Raw genomic sequence first — 24,688 nt, 5'->3', positions numbered from 1 at the left:
TAATGTTAATCACATCTGGACTTACAGAGCCTTTCTGCAGTTCCTCACAGCTGGGATCAGTCTCCGTCGTCCCTCATCTGATGTGTTGTACTTCTCCAGGTCCAACTCATCCAGAACCTCCTCTGACATCTGCAGCATGTAGGACAGAGCTGAGCAATGGATCTCAGAGAGTTTCTTCTCTGATCTGTTCTCTGACTTCAGGAACTCTTGGATCTCCTGATGTACTGAGCGGTCGTTCATCTCCAGCAGACAGTGGAAAATGTTGATGCTTCTGTCAGGAGAGACAGACCAACTGTTCATCTCCTTCAGGTTGTTGATGGCTCTCTGGATGGTTTCTGGACTGTTCTTTGTCTGACCCAGCAGGCCTCCTAAGAGACTCTGGTTGGACTCCAGAGAGAGGCCATGAAGGAAGCGGACAAACAGGTCCAGGTGGCCATTTTTACTTCTGAGAGATTTCTCCATGGCACTCTTCAGGAAGTCATCCAGAGATGGGTGATAGTTATCATCTCTATAATCACGGCCCTCATTATCCAGTTTTCCAACGTGAAATTGAAAGACTGAGTAACTGTAGTCTTCTCCCAGGAAGTCCTCGACTACCTTTCTCTTCCTGTTGGTGTAACAGTGGTACATGTAGACTGCAGCCAGAAACTCCTGAACACTCAGATGAACAAAGCTGTAGACTGATTTCTTCTGGAGTTTCTCTCTTTTGAAGATCTCTGTACAAAATCCTGATAACACAGAGGCCTCTGTGACTTCAAGACCACACTGCTCCAGGTCTTCTTGGTAGAACATGATGTTTCCTTTCTCCAGTTGTTCAAACGCCAGCCTCCCCAGCTTCAGAAGAAGGTTCCTGTCAGCCTTCGTCAGCTTCTCATCATACTTCTTCCTCTTTGTCTTGTGTGCTTCATACTTTTGCCTTTTCATCTTTGTCTGAACCACCAGGAAGTGTGAGTACATTTCAGTCAGGGTCTTGGGTAGCTCTCCTCTCTGGTCTGGAGTCAACATGTCCTCCAGAACTGTAGCAGTGATCCAGCAGAAGACTGGGATGTAACACATGATGTGGAGGCTCCTGGATGTCTTGATGTGTGAGATGATTGTGCTGGACTGCTCTTTATCACTGAATTTCTTCTTGAAGTACTCCTCCTTCTGGGGGTCAGTGAAGCCTCGTACTTCTGTTATCCTGTCCACACATGTCAGAGGGATCTGATTGGCTGCTGCAGGTCGGGTAGTTATCCAGATGAGAGCCGAGGGAAGCAGCTTCCCCTCGATGAGGTTTGTCAACAGCACGCTGACTGATGACTTCTGTGTGACATCAGACACGACTTCACTGTTGTTGAAATCCAGTGAAAGTCTGCTTTCATCCAGGCCGTCAAAGATGAACAGAACTTTACAGACAGCGAGCTTCTCTGCTGTGAGCTTCTGTAATGATGGATAGAAATGACAGATCAGCATGAGCAGACTGTACTGCTCATCTTTGATCACGTTCAGCTCCCTGAACGGAAGTGGAATCAGCAGACTGATATCTTGGTTGTTGGAGCGCTGTGCCCAGTCCAGAGTGAACTTCTGCACTGTGAAGGTTTTTCCAATGCCAGCGACGCCGTTCATCAGAACCACTTTGATGATGCGTTTCTTTTGTTCAGGTAAGACTTTAAAGATGTACTGACACTTGATTAGAGTGTCATGGAGGGTCTTCTTCTTGGAAGCTGTTTCAAGCTGCCTCACCTCATGTTGGGTATTAACCTCTTTACTCTGTCCCTCTGTGATGTAGACCTCAGTGTAGCTATCATCAAAGAGGAGTCTATTTCCTGCTTCATCAGTTTCCTCATCCGCATGTTGATATTTCCTGTTCAGAGTGGTCTGATGTCCATCTAAAACATCCTGCAGAACACTTTCAGCTGAAAGGGAAGAAAAAATATAGATTTGAACATCTATCAATGTGTTTATATGCACTTACATGACCAGATTACAGAGAAACCAGGGTAATTAGGGAACATGTTAATATGTACAGTACTGGTTACTGTAAATCTGTGTGTACAAGCAACAAATCACTGACCATATTTCTCCTTTACACCAGGGGTTGAAGCAGCAATTTTATAATGGGGCTTTTCCATTATGCAGTTCTAGCACTACTCGACTTGACTCTACTCGGTTTTCGTACCAGGCACGTTGTTTTCCATTATTTCATAGATCCTCCTCAAAGTGGGCGGGGTCGTCATAGCAAACAATAAACAATGGAGCACATGGAGGCGATGGTGTACTTGCTGCTGTATGAGGCTCTCTGTCTCACACAAAGCAAGAGAAGAGAAACCAATCACTGTAACGCTGTTGTTGGTATTTAAAAATGCCGGGTTTGATTGTGTTGGATGGCTCATGACTCTTCCAGTGACTCTCTGACCAATCAGTGGCCGGCAGTCTGATGACGTCACATTTAGTATCGGCTCGGCTCGCTTGGAACCTCGGCAGAGCAGATACTAAAAAAGTACCAGGTACCAGGTACTATCCCTGATGCAAGAGGATAAAAAAAACGAGTCAAATCGTGTCGAGTTGAGCCGAGCGGTGCTAGAACTGTATAATGGAAAAGCCCCATAAGTGTGGGGGTTCTAGTGGTGGAACATGAGCACTGCAATCCCTCACTTTTGGCCTCCATTCTAGTCTTCACAACAAGCCAAATCAAAATGAATGCCATGTATTTCTATTTTTTTGTACTACTATACAGTGCCTATAAAAAGTATTCACCCCCTTGGAGGTTTTCTCCTTTTATTGCTTTTATAAATTGAATCATGGTCAATATAATTTTTTTTACAATAGAATTGACAAAAAAACTACTCTTTAATGTAAAAGTGAAAACAGATTTCTACAAAGTAATGTCAATTAATTAAAAATGTATAATGTAAAATAAGTAATTGCATAAATATTCACCCCCTTTAAAGTGACTGACCTAATTCAATACAGTGACATTGTGAAATGGAGATCACCTGGTCAGTTAATGTGTCTCAAGTGATTGTAGTGTAAAGACACTTGTGTCTGGAAGGTCCAGTCACTGGTTAATGAGTATTCCTGTTACAATTACACCATGAAGACAAAAGAACAAACCTAACCCTAACCGGGTTTTCATGAATAGGGAACGTCATTTAATTGTATCAATGACCACCTCAGGAAAAGTTTGGAGGATGAACTCATGTTTCTGTGACTGTGTGGGTGTCGCAAAACCTGGCTGCGACTCACCTTCTCTACACTGACTTATCAGTCTGTTTTGCTCTGTGTGTCTGAGTCAGAACCTTTTCTCAGAGCCTGAATTCAACAAACAGTTGAGTTCCAAAGTGGTGGAAACCAATTTATTTAGGCTGATAGAGGATAGTTTGTGTTTGTTAATTTGACTTTACATTTAAGGATAAATCACTGAGTAATGATATCTACTTTCATTCAGCTGCTGCTCTACAGTCTTTGGTTCATGTTACATGTTTACATGGCAGCGAAATCAACGTTCTCCAGGAGAAATCTACCTGGGAAATAATTAAATAATATATTTAGAATGACAACACTTTTCATTCATAGTGAAGTTTCTCAGATCTACAACCTTGATTACAGTAACCAATAACCGTTTCTTTGTAGGACCATCTGTCAGAATTACATCACTGCCCACCTGACAAGAGTTTGTTCATGTTTTCCACAGTTACACCTAAAATCTTTTAATAATGACAACCCCCCAAAATTACCCACAGTGTGAAAACAGCTCGCAGGAAGTACTGTATGTCTGATGGTCACTGGAGATAAAACCAGATTTAATGTGGGCATAGATTCACATAGTTATATGATCATTTAGTCTGATTTCATATGTGTCTGTCCCATTATTGTTGAACGCCTGTAATTTGGACACTGTACTTAAAGGTGTATATCTCCTACACAGTTCTTTCTATCTGATGTAAACCTATTCAAATTAAAGCTGAGACTTGAATGTAGGATCAGTTATTGTATTTTAAATTGAATGTGAGCCTGACTGTCCAAATACTTACTGTGTGAGCATTGAGGTGTCTCAGTGTTTGGCACTGTTGCCTCACAGCTAGAAGGTCCTGGGTTTGAACCCTTGTTGTCCCCGGTCGTCTCTGTGATGAGTTTAGATGTTTCCTCCGTGTTAGCACTGGTTTCTGCTGGTTGCTCTGGTCTACTCCCACCATCAGAAACATCTGTGTTAGGGTTGATACCTCTGTCAGTGCCACTGCCCACTGCTCCTAGAGTATAGGATGGGTCAAATGCAGAGTATCAGCTTTGTGTCAATGTCTGTGAGTACTGAGAAATGAAAATAAAGAAATCTTAATCTAAAACGGTGAAAACTATAAAGACACAGGCTGTTTCTCCTCAGATCTGCTGTCTGGATGTTTCTGTTGGTCAGTGAAGATATCACCAGATTTAAAGTGAGCATTGGTTCACTTAGTTATATTATCATTTAGTCTGATTTCATGTGTATGTGTCCGATAACTTTTGAACACTGTGTGTCTAAAGGTCTATATGTCCCACACAGTTCTTTCTATTTTGATGTAAACCTACTCAAATTAAAACTGAGAATTAAATGTAGTATCAATTATTTAATTAAATGTACAAAAAAACAGAGTCTGAAGAACTAAAGATAATGTGTAACTGTCCAAATACTGGTTGGAGATCTAAAATGTTAAAAAATATAAAGACAGGCTGTTTCTCCTCAAAGATCTGCTGTCTGGATGTGAAATCATGTTTTTCTCTTCCTGTGACTGACCTTCTGCTCCTGAGCTGGTGTTTTTACAACTAACCAGATCATTCCTGATAACTAACAGAGCAACTTAGTGTGGAAAAGGACAACTGGGACCCTCTTCTAGAGCAGGTCCTGAGAGGGACCAGGAGGCCACACCAGCACCTATCTGGCTCACTGGTGGGTGAAGGTGAAGACCTTGGTGATTAAACACCAGACCACCTTCTCATTCACTTGAATAAGAGAGTGAGTCCAAACATTTTGACTGGTCCTGTAGGTCTACTGGTCTCATTGAACCACGACCTTTTGCAGGTACTGTGTTGATGCCTAAACATCCAGCAACACGGACACACAGACAGCAGCTGTATGTTTTTCTTTAAGTGATTATCTAAAGTTGAATTATTTGGTACTGTCCAGCAGAAACTTTATGTGCCCAAGGCACATTTCCCTCTGGGACGATAAAGACTTAAAATAGAGAGAAAGACTAACAGATGATTGGTTGCAGCGAGCAACAAGGATGTAGCAGGTTAAAAAAACAAACTGATTTATTGATTTTTCATGCTGTGAGCCAGTTAGCCAAAATCAGTCTGTAACACTATTTTTACATATCTTTTGTGTTAACACATTACTATTGACAGAGTACTGTCCTGTAACTTACCTTTTGGTCCTAGTTGGAAGTTTTGTAAACGCTGCACCAGATCATTCCTTCTGATCTTTTCTAAAATCTTCTTAGTTAGCAGCAAAGCTCCATGATCCTGGTGTGCCTTTACCATCAGATCCACTGTGTCCCGCCTTGCTGCATTCTCCAGCTTAGCCACTGGGATGCCTTCAAAACCCAACAGGATGTTATCCTGCTCCAGGATCCACTTGAAATCCTTGAACTCATCTTCTTTTAAACCCTGCAGAGTTTCCCAGAGTTCCGCTTTAAGTGTCACCATTTTGGCTCCCTGCTGAAAATAAGACATTTTAAATAGGAAGGACATGTATTCAGTTTTCATCTCATGTCACTTTACCAGTATGACTTTTGAATATGTTCATTTTACAGGTTGATCATCTACTGCTTGAACAGCTTTTTATCATTTTCATACTAGTCTTTCAACACTGCAAAACTCTGTCAGGAAGCAATCAACAAAATGTTGCAGCCATGTTCCAGATGTGAGGCTTTTGGTGACTGTATTTCATATCAAATGAGAATATCTCATTCTTATTGTTGCACTTTTGGTGGGCAGCATCATTTATTTATGAAGTGCTTCCCCCTGCTGGTATTACAGCACATTTAAGGATACATGTTTACATTTTTACCTCACATACCTCTACAGGAGTTCATGAATGATCAGCTGATAACGTTGGACACTGAGGGAAGCTGTTTGGTCTGTCACCTCCGTCATCTTGGCTCTCTGTTAAAATCAGAGAACATTAATCAGAGAACAGTTGTGTTTCTGTCAGTCTGCCAATAGAAATTCATTGTGTGTTTGTACTGGATCTGACTCATTTGACAAACAGCCCAGTTTGGCTGCAGTCGTTTAAATGTCAGAAGCTCAAGAGGATCTTCAGTAAAAAACATCTTACTACAAATCTACTCAGAAGCAGTTCTGGAGCTTTCTATCACATCCAGTTTTCTCAGTTATAGACATGTATGTGTTAAAATGTACTGTTTTCTGTCTTTAATGTTAAAAATATGTTACATTTAAACAACAGTCAAAGTAATCTCAACACAAGGTCCATTTAGTGTTCTGCTTTCACAACTCACCTGTTTGTTGTGGTTCAGTGAACTCTGGTGTCTTCACATGTTCTGATTGGTTCGTTAACGCTGGTGTGAAAACTGTCAACAGAGAGCTCCTGAAGATGAAGCAAAAAGGACAAAGCAGGATTTTAATAGTAAGATACATCTGTGATTTAGTCATTAATTAATCTGAAATCAAATCTATCAAATGATCTTATAAGTGATCAGTAAGCCAGCAGTTCCCCAATAAAAGTGAACGAGTGAACCATGGTGACTGTCCTCCTGTAATATCTCACTGTTTCATCCTTCCTGTCTGTCTCTACTTATGATCAACCAGCTTCTAGTCTGAATGATGCTGATAATAAGTTATTTCTCTTTGAGAAGATCAATAAACTCAGCAGTTTCACTCTGTGATTTTAGGATTGTATGAAGAGTTTTGAGAACTCAACACCTTTTGGAGCTTTTTCTGTTGTACAAATAAGAAACACAGTTCAGGTGTTCAGCTCATATTCTACTTTTACAACATTTTTATTAACATGTTTAAATAAGTCTGAATATCAGCTCTGTGCTTCTTTTTCTATCTAAAACTGAATATTTATCTCCTGTAAATTCACAGTTTATTTGAAGAGTGAGATGCATGCATGTAGTCTGATGTTATAACTTACAGTTCATAAAAATGAAGTGAGTCATTAACATAACCATAAACCATTATCAGCACAATTAAAGCATGAACTCTGAACTCAGAGCAAAAGCTTAAAGACAAACAGTCTGTACAAGTGTCACATTCAGTAATGAGAGAACAGGAAGTTCTCTTTGGCTTTAAACATCTTTTAAACTCTGCCACCTTCACACAGATCTGATCTACACTCAAACATGAAGCACTCAATACATTTTATTCATTCATGAGTTAAAATATAGTTGTACATTCTCTCAGTAGTTTGGTAAATAGTGGAAATGTATTTTGAATGAATTGATCATTGTCTCTATTTAGAAGCAGCAATGAGTCACGTTACATCACTGTGAGGACGAATAAAACCGGGAAAACAACGTTTGAACACAGAATCTGTCATTTCAGATTTAATCAACTAAACAATGAATGTGATAAATAATCATCAGATTGATCAATAATGACAGTAATCATTATCTACAGTCCTGATATTAACACTCACCTGCCTCAGACTGTTTTCCTCCTTCTGCTCTGATGACTGTAAAATGGAGTCAGTCTGAATACTTTCAACTTTGCTTCCTTCTGACTGCTCCACTCCCTACCTGTCTGCTCCTCCTTCTTCTTTACTGGAAGTCACATGAGTGTAATTTGAGAGCTTTGTGAAGTTGTCTGACTGTTGGTCTGCTATTTGGTACAAACAGGCAAAAAGACTTCCTCATTGTAGGAGGAGGATCCAAAAACTGAACACCACCCAGAACTCTGCACACCAATGCAGAAGAGGACTGTGAAAGGACCAAACCAGCAGGGGAGTAGACAGGGCAGTAGTGCTGCTCACTGAGACACACAGCACCTGATCAGCAACAAGAAAGGAAACTATTAATGAAAGCAGAATATGTGTGAGACACCAGTAACAATCACTGGTGTAAGGCAAGTTGTCCAACGGTTTAAAGAAAAAACTCAAATGATACCAAAATACACAACATAAAAATACAGAATAGCAAAATGAATCATACAATAAACACACTAAAGTAATCAAATCCACTCTGATGCAAATAATTAGGACCAGATAAACTGATTCCCAAAATAAATGAACTTCAGAAGAAAAGGAAAAGAAAAGAAATAATCCAAACTACAATAAAGTTGTATGTCTGCTTGGGGAGATAAAGGTTCTTCACCTTCTCACACAGACAGTTTAAGTTTCTGTCTGTAATGAAGATTAAAGAAATATCTGCAAACCTCTTGAAAATAGTTTCTCAGACATGAAATAAAGGATGACGTCACATTTGAACATGTTCAAACACAGAGCTGAGCTTCCTCTACGTCTTCCTGTCTTATCTTACGTCTGTCAGTGCAGCAGCTCTCTCATGTTGTGATCATGTCTAAAATAGAAGTTATTATTCAGTCAGTGTGACGACCTGCTTCAGTTAGAACTCCACCATCATTATTCAGCTCTGATTCTTCTACGTCATCAGTCCCTGTTACAGTAGGACGCTCCGAGGATAAACTCTGATAATCAGCCCTGTGTACGTGCTGCTGCTGTTTGCTCATAACTTGACGGATGAAAGATTATGATTGTTTCCTTGCATCAAAGAATGCAGTCAGACTGGTTCTGATGGCAGTTGCAGAGAAATCAAACTTCACTGTGAGTCTATATTATCTACAGTCCTGATATTAACACTCACCTGCCTCAGACTGTTTTCCTCCTTCTGCTCTGATGACTGTGAAATGAAGTCTGTACAGACGTTCACCTTCACTCCCTACCTCTCTGCTCCTCCCTCCTTCTTCTTTACTGGAAGTCACATGAGTGTAATTTGTGATTTTTGTGAAGTTTTATGACTGTTGGTCTGCTGTTTGGTGTTTGGTGTGTTCTGTGTTAATAGATGAAGTCAAACAGATAATGTGCAGCTACAGTCCACAGGGAGACTAAACTAAATGATCATAATACTGTAACACTCAGACTGGGTCACCAATGTTCTTCTGCCAGTGTGACGGAGCAGGAAACAAAGGAGAACTGCCAACAACACCACAGAGGGGAATTTCAGCTCCAGGAAATGATAAAGGAGAGATTAACCAGTCAGGAAGGAAAAAGCTCACACAGGTCCAAAACACACTGAGTAAGAGAATGTGTTCTATAATAAAATATAACTTTTATAAATGGCTTGTCAGGACCACAATACATATGTGATGTGATAGTGTGTGTATCTTTGTATGTTTTTGCTTTGTACTGTTTGTTACTGAGCTGTTTTAATACTGACCTGCTGAAAGGACTGAACATTAACTATAGGCTGATTCTGGTGCAGTACATCAAATTCTATCATTTATGTTAAACACTGTACATGGTCCCAATAAACAAATTACTACTAATATTATAAATTAATTAATGGATTGAGCTAAAATAGTATTAGCTTATTAAGTTTTTTAAAGCTTTTATTGAAAACCCAACATTTACCTGAATATCACCTTAAACTGAAAATCAAGCAATTTGTAGAATATTTAAAATTAGTGTGTAAATGTATATTACTGGATAAATAAAGGCAACTCTGGCTACCAAACAAACAAATATTTAGGGGTGTTTAGGATCCATTAATGACATTTTAAGGATTCTTACTTCATTCTGTAGCTTCGTGGTGACAGTTTGAGGGAGAACTGAGAAAATAAACATAGTAAAGAAGAAAAGAAATGGCTTTAATAGAGAAGAACATAAATGCTGCTGATATTGAATTATTTCTGAGCCTGAAACTATCTGAGAGACACCTGTGCTGCCACCTGCTGGCTGAAGCGCGTCATTGCAGCTCTCTGTGTAACTTCACTGCTGGGTGCTTTTTTTTCTTCTTCTTTCAAAATAAACTTTATTCATCACTAACTTACAAAACATACACAGTAACAGTGCAGTAAACATACAAATAAAATGATAAACATTACATTAATAATAGATGAAAAACAAATAAAATAATACAAAATAAAAAATATGCCAGGGGTCACGAGTAAAGAAACATTAAATTGAATTAAAGATATTGAAGTGGGAGCACAGTCTCATAGGTTTGATAGCTTTCTTGTTTTTAAAGAGGATATTGACTTAAAATACAATTCCAGTTCTTTCATAAATACACAGAAAAGAGGTTTTACTTTGGCAAATTTACATTTATGGATGTAAAACTTTGCAAGAATTATAATGAGATTGATTAAATAATATAATGAGATTGATTAAATAAATAATATAATGAGATTGATTAAATAATATAATGAGATTGATTAAATAATGGTGTGGTGAGCTGAGAGCAGAGCAGCTTCCTGTTTTACATCACTAACACTAAAAATAACACAAATAAACACATCATGAAAAACACTGTAATAAACTACACACCAGTCTCACTGTTACTGTCAAACTAAAGATTTATTAGTCATCACTTTTAGTCTTGATATTGGTATTAGATATCTTCACGGACGTGTGTGTTGTGTTTCCATCTCTTCTACCTTTCTGCTCTCATCATACACTGTGACTGATTGTTACTGATCAGAGCTGATATCCACAGAGAAACTCCAAACTTCAACATATAATAAATAAATATAAAGATGGATATCAGCGGGGTTTTACATCAACACAGATAAAGAAAGTTGAGTTTATTTAAAATAGATCAGCTTGAATTAACGTCAACTTCAAACTGTTCCACTAACATGATTGAGTCGTTTCTAATCAAAGCTAACTGTAGAGTCTTCTCAGCGTATTATGAAGGAATAAAAACACTTTCCTCTGTCAGCGGTTTCTGACTCACCACTCCTTGTTTCGACCAATCACGGACATCTCTGTTACGTTGCGTCACATCCATTTATTTCCGTAATGCGTTCAGTATCACAAAACATAAACTTAAACTTTCTCCTTATAAAAATAACTAAAGAGCTCGAGTGTGTTGAAAAGACTTCACTGATCTCCCCTTCTCATCATGAGTTCAACTCACCTGTCTCTAATTACTCTTTCATTCATAGGATCTGTCACTCCCACCTCTCTACCACACATGCAATACTTATTAAGACCAGCAGGGGGAGACAAACCCATTCACCCATACATATCTATAAATAATATCATAATAATTAGGTGAGTCCTCTTACACCCATCAAGGTAATTAATCAAACAATAATATCATAATATAATAAAGTAAATCATGATAAAGTAAAATGGTTCTAACACTAACTTTATCCAGACTTTAATAATCTTACATTGTGAACATGCACAGAGAACATAAAGAGACTAAAATAGTCGATTGTTGAAAAGAAGATACGAGGTCAGAAAAAGAAGCAGAAACTAGAGCAGTGTTCCTCTCAGCATTGAACAAACCTGCTGATGAAACTATGAAGAATATGAAGGAGTCATAACTAAAAAGGGCAAAAGATTGAATTATTTAAACAGCATTTGTATAAGAATGATTCTGTCTGGAGCTTTTTGATCCGTGTAAGCAGCTGATTACTGTAACTGGGATCACTGTAAGCATTTCCCATTGTAGACATTCAAACACAGCAGAGAGTCATGTTTGGACTTTATTCAATTATCTTTTTATCTTCACAGCTTGAACAAAATGAATGAGTAAATAATCTCAATAACTTCAAAACAACGTTGGCACACTTTTATTTCTGAAATCATAAATTATGAATAAAAGTTTTCGCTCTAAAACAAAAAGTGACCATGAACATGAGGATTAACTGAAAAAGGTATTTTTTGTAAAAGTCATTCTGTTATGGAGCAGGCTAGTTCTGTAGTATTAGTTACCATGGTTACTGAGGAGGGAATCATATCAGCCACAGTAACTGAACAAAGCTCTCATCCAAATAATCCAGACTTTATTTATCTTGATGGAATAACTCTACATTTATTATAAATCTTTACATTATTCTTTGAAAATTATTCATTTATTCTGTGAGATGCTTCAGCCAAACAACAATATTATACACTCTTACAGATGCAGACACTTTAAAAAAAACAAACACTTGGTCTAGAAACATGCAGATAATCTTTACACACACGTTGAAGATGAGAGTCAGCGCTCTGCTGCCAACTGGTGGGGACAGAAAGTGAGACAGTGGATGTAAACAGATTCCTGTTACTGAGGAATTCTGTTTTATAATACAACATAATGTGAGGAAAACTAAATATATATATATGTGTGTGTGTGTGTGTGTGTGTGTGTGTGTGTGTGTGTGTGTGTGTGTGTGTGTGTGTGTGTGTGTGTGTGTGTTTTATATTCGTATCTGGTCAGGTCTTTAAGCAAATATTTGAAAGACATAGTGATATTAGTATTATTATGTTATCGGCTCCAGTTATTACATTTGTAAAGGATTTTTTTAAGCAGGCCATCTTATGTTATTGGTTATGGACTTTTATTACGTTATCGGCTTATTGTATTAAGAAACTAGCAAATATATTACGTTTGGCTGCAACAGGTCAGCAAGACAAATAATAGGAAACAAGACGGGTTTGAGTTACGGTTAAAGTACAGCGTTGACTAATGAATATTTTCATTACTACAGTAATCGGTTAAAATTTTTCAAAATATTTAAAGCTTAAATTTGATGTATAAATGAATATTTAAAATGTATTATCAGTCCAAGGGGAAATACACACACACAAACAGTGGACAGAACTTTAGGATAGAACTAATAAAGTCTAACTGCAACTACTTGATTATTTTCTTGATATTACTTTCTTCCCCTAATTGATTAATCAATATAATGTCAGAAAATAATAAATATGTTCATTAGTTTCTCAGAATTTAAGATGACGTCTTCTAAAGTCTTGTTAAAGTTTTGTTTGAATTCACAAAAACCCAAAACACAGTATGTTTGATATGTTTCTGCCCCCTGGTGGCCTAAAATAACACATAAAGCATTAGTTACATGATTGAGTAATTTTGTCACCACTTAACATGATATTTCTAGTGTAAAATGAACACAACTATGAATTTTCTCAATTCCCACCAGCAGTAACAGGAGCAAATGAAATCAGAGACACAGAGACTGAGAGGAGGATACTGTCAAATGTTTAATCCATTCAGTACAGGGTGTTTATCTCAGTGCAAGTGCCAAAAACAACAATATCGAGCTGTTAACGTGTTTGGTTTATGTACAGATATGAACTTTGGCATTGAGAAGCAGAGCGGGCCGTGTAGGAAACAGAGACAGTGAAGGCAGCAGGTAGGGTCGAACACGAGGTGAGGCATTGTCAACAAACAGCTTCAATCAGGAAGACATCCGAAAAAACGACAGCAGCAAAGAAACAAAAAACTGGACGGCTGAACAGAGCGAAAAGGTCAAGAATCAAACTGAAAAATAACACAGAATGACGACCGTTGTTTTTTTTTTTTCTTCATTTCAATCCACCACAAAAACAAGTCAATGAACAAAATTAATGGTATATATATTTATATTTATATATCTAAAGTGCATTATGGTACAAAAATATAGAAGGTCAGCAGCACCTCGATACATTTACAAAATAAATACACCATTCAGACAAAATAAATTACCGCAAAAAAAAATGGACATAACTGGAATAAAAAAAGAAAAAAAGCAAGGATTCACAAAGATTAAAATCTGTTGCCTCACAGAGCATCAAATAAGTTTTTTTTTTTATCATATTCTGCTATCTATTCTGCTATATTTAGAATATTTACAGACAATAAATATTTTCCAATTTCTTTCCAAACAATCACAATTACAGAAGACTGTAACATGAATATTTAGGAGTCCACTCGAACTGTCCATAGGTTTCTGAAAGACAAACACAAATAGGGAAACGTGGGTTAGTTCACTGCTTTAATTCATGCTGTCCTGAAACTGTTGCTATGGTTACACTTCGTAGAGTTATTTTCGTTATCGATTAATCAGTTGATGAAAATATTAATTGGCAACTGTTTTCAGCATCAAATGACCATTTTAGATCCTTTTTTAAAGCAAAAATTAAAAAAATTCTCTTTAGTCAGCTTCTCAAAGGTGGATAACTAACTTAACTTAGATTTACTTTGTAAAAGTGAGGTAACAATTAAACCTTTGTTAACTGTTCGGCTGTTCTGATGTTTAATACTCTTTAAGCACTGATTTAAAGAACTGAGGATGAACTCAAAGCTGCAGAGCATCAAAGTTCTTCAGTTTTACATGATTCAGTTTCTTACGGTCTCTTCCTCTTTTTACTCATTCTACAATAAAGCATCTCTGTGTTGTTTTGTGCCATTTTGACCTCTTAAAGAAGAGATGTAAAGAGTAACTTCACAGTAATGTTTCTGTGTTGTCTGTGTGACCTGTGAACTCACCTTTGTCAGAGACTGACAGCGTTTTAAAGCAGCGCCCTCCGTAGGCCAAGCAGAGATCTCCACTCCAGGTGGAGTCCGCTCCCAGGCTCTTCTTCCAGCCTCCAGCCCAACGAGCGCGCTCGTCTCTTCCTCTTCTCTCCTTCCCTCCTTTTCCCAGACCTTCCTTTCTTCTTCTTCTTGCCGGGTGCCTTGAGAACGCCGTCTTTGTACGTCTGGGACTTGTTGGTCTCCTGCGGCAGGTTGGTGCCCTCCTCCTCCTCCAGCCGGAAGCTGATGGGGAGGTTTTTGGTTCCTCCGGGAGGTTTGGAGTGCAGGGTGCTGCCGGTGGTGCTCAGGTTGATTCCCAGGCCGGCGCCCGGCAGCCCGACGCCAGCGCCGCTGCTGCTTCCCCCTCCGGCTACAGTCCGGACGGGGAGGTCGCGGATCTCTGCCGTGTGGACTTCATCCAAAAGCTCCTGCAGCCACATGCGACGCTTAAAATCCTGCAGCGTCCGGCCTTTATCGTGCATCAGCTGAGCATGAGTCACAGAGCGCTTTCTGTAGGAGGAGAACAAACAACAAATATGAAAATCAACATAATCACATATAAATATTTGTTTTGAAACAAAGTGTTTAAGTAGAAGTCTAGCTGGACTTAACACCAAACACTCAAAGTTTTACAACATTTGAGATAAAAAGTCAACAACAATAAACACAATCATTTTTATCCTACCTTCTGTTTAAAACGTGTATATAATTCAATAATTTATATTCCATTTATAATCTATTGAGAGTAAAATAAATACATAATAAGTGCCACAAGTATGTAAAAATACTGTGCTTAGTTTATGTAAATGCATCCCTCCAACTTTACACCACACTTCATTGAATATTTGATATAGTTTTGAGATGTTGCCGCTTCTTTACAAGAACACTAAATGCAGTTGAGTATCTGATGTAAAAGATAAGAGGAGCAATGTTAAGCTGGATGAAAAAACATGAAACATTTATTGGTTTTGGGTGTTTTTATGCTGTGAGATCAGTTAAAAAGGAGAAGAAAGTAAGATGAGGAAAGAAAGAAGATATTTATTTCACTTTAAATAAACTTTAGAGGTAAATGTGAATCCCTGTAAATATGCTGTAGTTCACTTGTTCTACCAGCAGAGAGCAGCATGAACAAAAGAATGAGCTCAAACACACCAGCTGCAGAGAACAGCCCTGTTTTTTTTTTACTTCTACATTTCTCTGCTTCCCTCACCCTTAATTTACCCCTCAGTTAAATAAGTTGAACAACTTTGGATAGTATTCTCCAGTAATTCCCAGTTGCATCCATGCAGTGAAATGACATGATTCATGGAACTGCAGTAACCGAATTTGTTTCCAGGGTTGTTAAAACTGATACACAAGATCTCCGCCCTGCCAGAGGAGGTCCAATGAGTTGACAAATGCCAGTTTTCCTTTTGATTGCTCATTAATATGATTGAGGCAAAACCTTTGGCCCTTTACTTTTCATTAATATGAATGTTAACTGACAGATTCATGGCAGCTGGACTGGATGGATGAAAAACTGGTACCACAAACGCTACAAGCCAGTTACTTGTGGTCCAAAAGACAAAAAACCAAAAGATTTGGGACATAATGTTGCTGTGATTTCTGAATTTCAAATGTATGAAACTGACAACGGAGCATTCAGAGAGGATTTTCACCACAGCAAATCTGTTATTCTTTAAATAATAAGTTTTGATTTTCATTTGCATCCAAAGTTATTATTTTTTAATTTCCAGAGAACATCTGAAATCCTTCCAGGTGATATCAGAGCTACCAGGATGATTTCTGCTATAAATGGGAGTTAATGTGTGCAAGTGTTATCCAAATTTGCACACAAGTTTTTCTAAATGCAGAAAGGCCCCAGCGAGAATTGAACTCGCGACCCCTGGTTTACAAGACCAGTGCTCTAACCACTGAGCTATGGAGCCATGCATAATGTATGCAGACCACACCAATCAGTCTGGTAACCAATCAAGAAAAACAAAAAAAAAACTTTCTAGATGTGTTTTTACAGGCATACGGCAGATCACACTCTACTCTTTACAATTAAGAAGCTCCTCTTCAGTAATTGTTGATTCAACTCCAGCTGTAGGTCATTATCTTACTTTACTGTGACTCTGAAGTTGTACAAACCTCAAACAATGTGGACATTTTCATAAAGTTTTTTTAGGCCCCAGCGAGAATTGAACTCGCGACCCCTGGTTTACAAGACCAGTGCTCTAACCCCTGAGCTATGGAGCCATGTACACTCTCACAGTCACACCTAAAGTAGTTCACCAGCTAGCTTAGCTAATACAAATAAAACACATCTGAAATGGATAGTCATGGTGATGAATGGCCACATGATGGCGCTATCACCACCAACATATGAAGGCTCCACTTCCTCTCAGGCCAACACGTGAACCGTACAACAACGTACTACTTTAAGATTCTGTTGTTGTAGTGAAACCAACACATGAAACACAGATTCGTTTTGCATGTGTATTTACAGAGTTATGATCATATTTGATTAAATGTGTACTTCTATTAAAAACTCCTTCAGGCCCCAGCGAGAATTGAACTCGCGACCCCTGGTTTACAAGACCAGTGCTCTAACCTCTGAGCTATGGAGCCCTGCATCACAACACAATGAGAAACCCGAACAAGAAAAACTATCAATAGGATGAAACCTCTTTACAGTTGGCGTGTGACTCCATACTGCTGATATTAACAATTCAAAGTAAAATGTGAACTACCTCATTCAGCCACATGGTGGTGCCATCTGCAAAATAACAAACCTCATTTCAGTGTGTTCTGTTGTTCAGATGTTGTGTTTATTCATCAGCTTGTTTATGGTGCAACATACATCATAAACACCAGCTATCATGGGCCATGACTAAGCTTTAAACCAAACATCACAGTTTTACTTCTGATGACTTCTCAGACTTATCCAGATGTAACCTTGCAACTAAGAAACAAACAGGACTGACTACCTAAAAAACTGGACTTTAACAAAGTTTTCAGGCCTGAGAGAAGAAGAGGAAGAAGAGATGACTCAACAGAAGAGCAGGAGCTACATCTGCTCTGATTCTGACCAGATGGGACGAGGCAGCGGCCGACCTGTTATCTTTCCAGATACAGTCGGAGCTGCAGAAGGATTGGGGCTTTGCTTTGCCGCGGTGTCGCGTTACTCAGAGTCTTAACTCTTAGAAAAACAGAGAGGCAGAGGGCACGGCTCGAAGCCTGGGAACCACGGAGCACCAACGCCGGCCAAACACTTCAGGTGTCTGAGCACACAAACAGTCAGGCTTCAATTGGAGATACCGGCAGCTGATTAGAGATCACAGTTTCCCATGATGATGCCCTCCCTCTCCCTCCGGAGGGGCCGGTTTAATCTGGAGGGCGTGGAACTCGACAGAACTTCACAGAAATTATTTACAGTTTTGATCATTTATGGAGTTTTTACAGGAGGTTTTGTTCAGCAGGACAATATAAGCTGAGAAGGGAAGAAAATGTGATTGATGAAACCACACAGACACACAAAAAAAAGAAATCTCTCTTTCTTATTCAGCCCCCCCAACGTGAAAGTGTATTTTCCTGCTGAATAATAATAATATCCTGAACAAAACTCACCTCCCAAACACAGAGGGAGCCCCTGAGAGCAGCTTTTGTTTATATGCATACAGATATTTCCTGTAAATCGCAGGCCGACAGAGAAAAACACACACTGGGAGTCTTTGAAAACTGATCTGACTCTGTTTTTACCTTTAATAAAGCTCACATCAAACAGCTTCCAGAAAGAGGAAAGGAGGAGGAAAATGGCCCTGATACATCCTGAGGTGGCAGCGCTCCAACAGTCTACCTGATGTTAATTGTTTCTCTCTGTGGGAGAGGAATGAAAGTGTGTCGTTTCCCAGCGCCGCCTCGTTGAACTGAACTGGGATGATGCACAAATCTGATGTTTGATATTTGTTCATAATACAAACTACAGCAGCTCAGCTCGTCTACTGATCATCTAAAATCACAAATCCCCAAAACAGAGCATGTAATGTCTCGCTGAATGAAACTTTCTTTAATCTTATTGTTTAAAAAGACGGGAAAAAAATCACAGACTGGAAACCAGCGATGGGATCTGAACTGTGTCGACAAAAACGACTGAAAAATAGAGAAAGTTGGCTTCTTTAGTCCAGTTTAAATGTGCAAATGTCTTCTTTAATCAGAAAGCTGCTGATTTAAATTAACCAAATCTTTAAAAAACAAAAACACATTTTTATTCCTCATGGTTTAAAATATTTAGTCAAAATTCAGGTGATGCTAATATTCAAACACTAAACCTGCGACAGTGATGCTGATCAAGGGAAAATTAACCCGTTAAAATAAATAAAATAATAATAATAAATCATTTAACTGGTTCCAGCTCCTCATTGTAAACTACAAAATAACTGATTCATTTATCAGGAAAATAATGAAAACAAAGAGTCATTTGCAGGGAATGATTTCTGGATTTTAAGTTGTTAAAGCCTCCCTCTCTAATCTAATCACTGCTTCTCTAGTCTAAATGTAAGCTGAATGCTTTTCCTAAATACCTCAAAGTAAAATAGATGAGTTCCTTTTGGTGAACAGCAGCAGATGAAGGCGAGTCATAGGTCACCAGCTTCCACCGCTGTGTGATTTCTACCTCACGCTTTTCATCGCGCCTGTGTTTTCCTTTCCACTCAGGTGGCATTAACCCCAGTCCCGAAATCCTATTAAGTGCATATCACACAACGGGTGTAGCTCTATTTCCCCTGACATAAGCAGAACAGGCCCCACACACACTGAGAGAAAAGTCTCTTGTCCCGAGTGTGGAAACTGCTGGAGCCCGTTAACGTCAACGTAAACCTGGACGACACACGGTTTGAATGACTTTAAAGACTCGACTCTTCCTCCAGCAAGCGGCTTCAAAACTGAAACTGCTGCCACCAAAATGCATTTCAGATGTGATCTCTCTCCCCTGAGACTCTGGCTTTAATTCAGTTGGAGAGGCCAGAAGTGCAGAGGAGAAAATCTTACTTACAGAAATCCAAAAACCCACCCAGCTTTCAGAGCATCTTCCCACTGCTTCATTAAAAACTGATTACATCCAAAAACGTCCCAGCGATATTATCTTTCCAGAGGGAAAAAGCTCAAAGTGTGTTTAGCATTCTGGCTTAACAACTTGAAAGAACATTTATTCTGCTTGGCATAAAACACCTCAGCAGGAGCAGCAGGTTTGGTTTGGTCCACAGCCGAGCCGAACATCAGCATTATTCATTCCCCTGCTTTGCAAAGAGTCAAAGTGTTTGTCCGGGGATGGACACCAGCGGGGAGACGAGAGAAAGTGTGAAACCTCCCATCCAGGACCAGAAAGTGTCAGATAAAGAGCAACAACAGTGAGACAAACCCCTTCTCTGAGTCCTGGATGGAAAGTGACAGTGAGGAGGTCAGAGGGGTTCAGACGGAGCTGCTGGGAGTTTATCACACAGAGACGGTTTCTGCTTTAAGTAAACACACAGGTGGGCGAGGGCTAACTAAACAGCTGCCAGCAAGACTCACAAATGAACACATTTTCCAGCCTCTGCTCACCCACCACGCAGAGGCACGCATGGAAATAAATGTAAAGAAAGGAAGAAGAAGACAGCAGCTTACTGAGTGAAGTGAAAGTTGAAAGGTTGAAAATCTTAAAAGAATAAAATCCAGACTTACATTCTGTTGCTCAGGGCATCAATGGGCCGTCCGTAGTGTGGCACCGGAGAGCAGAGCAAGAAGAGAGCGAAGCACCACTGCTGCAGGACTCTCCTGGAGCAGAACATCTTGGATTTAAGTTTCTGAAAAGAAACAAACACATCAACAACCTGAAGTGAAACTGCATTAATACCATCGCAGTCTAAACTTCACAGCTGACAACCTGCCAACTGTGACTTTTTCTCTGAGCTGCAGTTGTTGAAGTGATTAACATAAATCCTGCTTCACTTCACACTCTGCAAATGAGACAGGACGGCTGCAGAAACCAGTCCAGCATGTTTCACTGCAAAATCCAAATTAAACCAAAGCAAAGCTGAAATAAAACAAACCAAAAACAAAGAGAGAAGACAAAGAAGAAGAAGAGCTAAATGGAAAACTTACTTTCCCACACCAGTGTCTGGCCCACGCGGAAAAAGATAAAGTAACAGAAAGAAAATAAAAAAACTTTCCAGTCTGACTTTCCACCACAAATGAGAAACGTCTCAGGGACAATCCAGGTGATGACACCTTGGAGAAACAAAAAAAAAAGACATCCAGCAGCTCGTCTTTAATGTTTGTCTTTTCAAAAAAATGATCCTCAGTTTTAAAACTCCTTAAAGACAGAGAAGAAGAAGTCCAGCTGCAGCTCCAGCGGTCCTCCAGGTGTCCAGCTGCTGAAGGTTGAAGGTGAGTGTTAGAGTGATGGCAGGCCAGCCAGCGGCGGGACGCACTGACGCTGCACTGCTGCTGCTGCTGCTGCTGCTGCTGCTGCTGCAGGTCGATCTGATGGGAACATTTGTTGCATGCTGCCTGAATGCCTGCGCAGGTCAGAGGCGAAGGGAAGGGGAGGACTTATTAACAAAGAGGAGGGCCTCCGTGATGCCTCTGCCCCTGAATGTGGAGTCTACTCAGAGTGAGGAGTCAGATAGTAAAGAGACAGGAGCAAATGGCAGGAAGGTGGCGCCCAAGCAGCACACAGGGAGTCAACCTGAGCCCACAGCTGGAAATGTATGAGGGTCAAATAGTGCAAAAAAAAGAAGAAGAAAAAAAAAGGAGACCTCAACTGATTTGTGCATTTGTTCATGAGACTGTTGTGTAATATATCAGTTTAAAAGCAGCTACAAAGATTAAGTCAACTATTAAAAGAAACCAAAGAAACAAACTATTATGCTAAAAGGCAAAAGTACACACGACAAAAAATGCAAAAAGCAAAAACAAACTAACATAAAGACAAAATCTATATGGACAAAAAAGTTATCAAGATAAAATGTTCCTATCAGTCGACATCAACAATTAACACGTGAAGGTTAAAGAAACTGGTGCTCGGCCCCTACAGTGAGAGGGTCCGGTGCATGGGTTGGGTCCACATGTCCCCTTAGAGGGAAGAGTCACTGCAGATCAATATAAAGTATTTGTGAGTGATCAGCTTATCAAGAATCAAGGATCAACCAATCAATAAATAACAAGGAGCACAAGAAGCTGTTCAGCACATAGTGGTCAACATAAATTCAGTTTCAGAACTTATCTAAATAAACCCTGAACTTTATGAACTTTATGAACAAACATCTGCTTGGATAATTCTCAGGTATTTTGAATGATGACGTTACCGTGGTAACAATACTTGGAGGTATTTCTGTCCTGTTTGAAGCTTTCTGTCTGATGCACAGTGACAGCAGTGACTCTGGGCCATCGCTGGCCTTTATAAGTCCACTACAGACCTGAAGAGTCTGGTGTCAGGTACAACACTCAGCCTGCAGACACGATGCTGAAGTCTCAGCAGAGGTGATGAAGTCTGTACTGTCGAGGTCTGCAGACACGTGCAGCATGATCTCAGAAAGTGTAAAAGAAAGTTTCCAAGCGATATAGAAACTAGTTTTTTGGGATCTCTTATGTGAAAACAGTGAGTACAATAAAGCATATTATACGTTGTGACTGAAGCTAGTTTAGCATGTTCACCATTTTAATTTAACATGCGAGTAAGCTAACGGTAAATATCACTCAATAACTTTATGTATATGTGACCCAAATGAAAAATGTGACAATGTTGAGGGATTTAGAAAGTTTAGGGATCTGAGCAACTGACGATTATTTTCATCATCAATTTATTATCTGTTGATTATTTTTTCACTGTGAAACTGAGAAGAATGAAGATCAGTGTTTACCGTTATCCCACAATGACATCCTCAAATAGCTGGTTTTGTTTACATCTACAAAACATTCAGTTTACTGTCATAGTGGACGAAAGAAACCAGAAAATATTCACATTTAACCTTCGCGTCGTCCTCGCGGGTCAAATTGACCCCGTCTGTTTTGACTGTACCTTCTTTCCTCCCTTCCTTCCTTCCTTCCTTCTGTCCTTCCTCCCTCCTTCTCTCTTTCTTTCCTTCCTCTCTCTTTTCTCCCTTCCTTCTTTCCTTCCTCCATCCCCCTTTCTTCCTTCCTACTGTCCTTCCTTCCTCCCTCCCTCCCTCCTTCTTTCCTTCCCTACTCCCTTCCTTTCCTTCCTCCCTTTCTTCTTTCCTCCCTCCCTCCTTCTCTTTCTTTCCTTCCTCTCTCCTTCCTCCTTTCTTCTTTTCCTTTCTCCCTCCCTCCCTCCTTCTTTCCTCCCTCCCTCCCTCCCTCCTTCTTTCCTTCATCCTTCCTTCCCTCCTTCCATCCTTCCTCACTCCCTCCCTTCCTTCCTTCTTCCTCCCTTCCTTCCTTGACTCGAGGACAACTGGAGGGTTAAGAAGCTGAATCAGAGAACTACACAAGTCAACCTCATGATGGCGCTAGAGGAGGAGTCTGGTGATTAAAGTCAGCACGTTTCATCCTCTGAGGATCATGAACGTTTGCACCAAATTCCACAATGATCCATTAATGGCTGACCTCATCCATAAAGCCTCACTTTGGTTACGTTTGGGGAATGATTGTGATCATGGTTTCAAGAAAGCATCGTCCACTGCTGGCAGGAAACAGGAACCAGAAGTGTGCTTTAAAACTGCATTCTATCAAAAGGCCACCAGGGGGCGACCGTTTTGGTGTCAAAAGGACTTCCGTCTGTATACAAGTCAATGGAGAATTCACCAACTTCTCACTTGATTTCTAACCTCAGTAAACGTTTTCAAAATGTGTTTATGGTCTCAATCGCTAGTTTAAAGCCTTCTTCAATGCAGTATGATGTTCATTTGGGACATTTTGGCCTCCCTGATTTTATATGTGACGATAAAGCAGGGTATGCATTAGGGCGTGGCTACGTGGTGATTGACAGGTTGATTGGTTCACAGGTTCAGGAGGGCGCCTCATGCTCCTCCTGATGCCCATATAAGTAGAATCCCTGTTTTTATTTTTCCCAGCATGCACCTGAAATGTTCAAGATGGCGCTGCTCAGATCCGATACTATTGGCCTCCGAGCAGCAGTCCACAAACCAATGGGTGACGTCACGGATGTTACGTCCATTTCTTATATACAGTCTATGGTACAAACTGGTTTGTTTTCAGACCTTTACTATGATGAGCTGAAAATAACCATAGAGACCAAGAAAAATAAATCATCACGACATGACATGAGTGTGACCTTCTCCACTGCCTCTAACAGACAGAATGGATTATTTCACTTTACAGTAAAAACATCTCATCATGCCCTACCATCTACCATCTGCCCATCAGATGATGTGAAGCGTTTGTGATTCATGTTAGCTATTTCTGACCTGTAAATGTGTCGTGTTGTAATTAACTGTTATCATATTCAACTTCATACTCTGCTCTTTAACACATATTTCCATCTGTTTCCCCACACAGATCATTACATTAGATTACATAAATCTAATCTAATCTAATCTAATCCAGTTAAATATGAGTCTGGGTGGAAACATTCCTTGTGTCTGAAGATCAAACACACTTAAAAGCCTCAGACCACCAACACTGTCACTGCTCTTTGGCTCTCTGTGCTCTTATGTAACTCCTCAAACTGAGCTGCATTTATTAGCCTGAAGCAAGTATGAAAGGCATGAAATATACAGGTGAAGTTAAATCCTCCTGGTCATTTTATCACCCCCCCCCCCCCCCATCCCCCCATCCCTGGCAGAAAGGCTGGAAAAGAAGAAGAAAAGCTGTTTTTGTTTTTTAGGATTACACAGCCTTTGGCATAAAGTAACAAAAGACATTTATTCAAGTCTTGTACAAATCTGAGGAATGTTGACATTAATACTTTATACATCCACTCCACTACATGTCAGAGGGAAATACTGTACTGTAGTACAGTTTGAGGTACTTGTACTTTACTACATCACTCATAATACTGCAGTACTTTTACTGTAATACTGCATACTACATCACTCATAATACTGCAGTACTTTTACTGTAATACTGCATACTACATCACTCATAATACTGCACTACTTTTACTGTAATACTGCATACTACATCGCTCATAATACTGCAGTACTTTTACTGTAATACTGCATACTACGTCACTATAATACTGCAGTACTTTTACTGTAATACTGCATACTACGTCACTCAATACTGCAGTACTTTTACTGTAATAC

The 24,688-nt window shown here is 39.5% G+C and overlaps 2 protein-coding genes and 3 non-coding genes across 5 annotated transcripts in view; all 5 read right to left on the bottom strand.

The window, feature by feature from the left end:
- The window catches only part of LOC134004353 (NACHT, LRR and PYD domains-containing protein 12-like), a 38,561-nt gene extending 32,900 nt beyond the window's left edge, over positions 1 to 5,661 (bottom strand). Inside the window, exons 1-3 of the mRNA XM_062443584.1 lie at positions 5,382 to 5,661; positions 4,014 to 4,229; positions 26 to 1,895 (exon numbers count right to left, since the gene is read on the bottom strand). Coding sequence (XP_062299568.1) covers positions 26 to 1,895; positions 4,014 to 4,229; positions 5,382 to 5,661 — 2,366 coding nt within the window. The remainder of the gene's footprint in view (positions 1 to 25; positions 1,896 to 4,013; positions 4,230 to 5,381) is intronic.
- An 8,773-nt stretch (positions 5,662 to 14,434) lies between these two features.
- On the bottom strand, positions 14,435 to 20,248 carry pthlha (parathyroid hormone-like hormone a). Its single transcript, XM_062443583.1, has 2 exons — positions 20,142 to 20,248; positions 14,435 to 14,948 (listed from the first exon to the last, which is right to left on the bottom strand). Exons 1-2 carry the CDS (start codon positions 20,246 to 20,248, stop codon positions 14,435 to 14,437), a joined length of 621 nt encoding a protein of 206 aa, XP_062299567.1.
- Positions 16,294 to 16,366, bottom strand: trnat-ugu (transfer RNA threonine (anticodon UGU)). The gene has a single exon. It is a non-coding gene; the product is annotated as a tRNA-Thr (tRNA).
- trnat-ugu (transfer RNA threonine (anticodon UGU)) lies at positions 16,607 to 16,679 on the bottom strand. Its single transcript has one exon. It is a non-coding gene; the product is annotated as a tRNA-Thr (tRNA).
- On the bottom strand, positions 16,979 to 17,051 carry trnat-ugu (transfer RNA threonine (anticodon UGU)). Its single transcript has one exon. It is a non-coding gene; the product is annotated as a tRNA-Thr (tRNA).
- Positions 20,249 to 24,688: the final 4,440 nt, after the last annotated feature.

The sequence above is a fragment of the Scomber scombrus genome, chromosome 22, assembly GCF_963691925.1.
Source record: "Scomber scombrus chromosome 22, fScoSco1.1, whole genome shotgun sequence".
NCBI lineage: Eukaryota > Metazoa > Chordata > Actinopteri > Scombriformes > Scombridae > Scomber > Scomber scombrus.
This window is presented reverse-complemented; position numbering and strand designations above follow the sequence as displayed.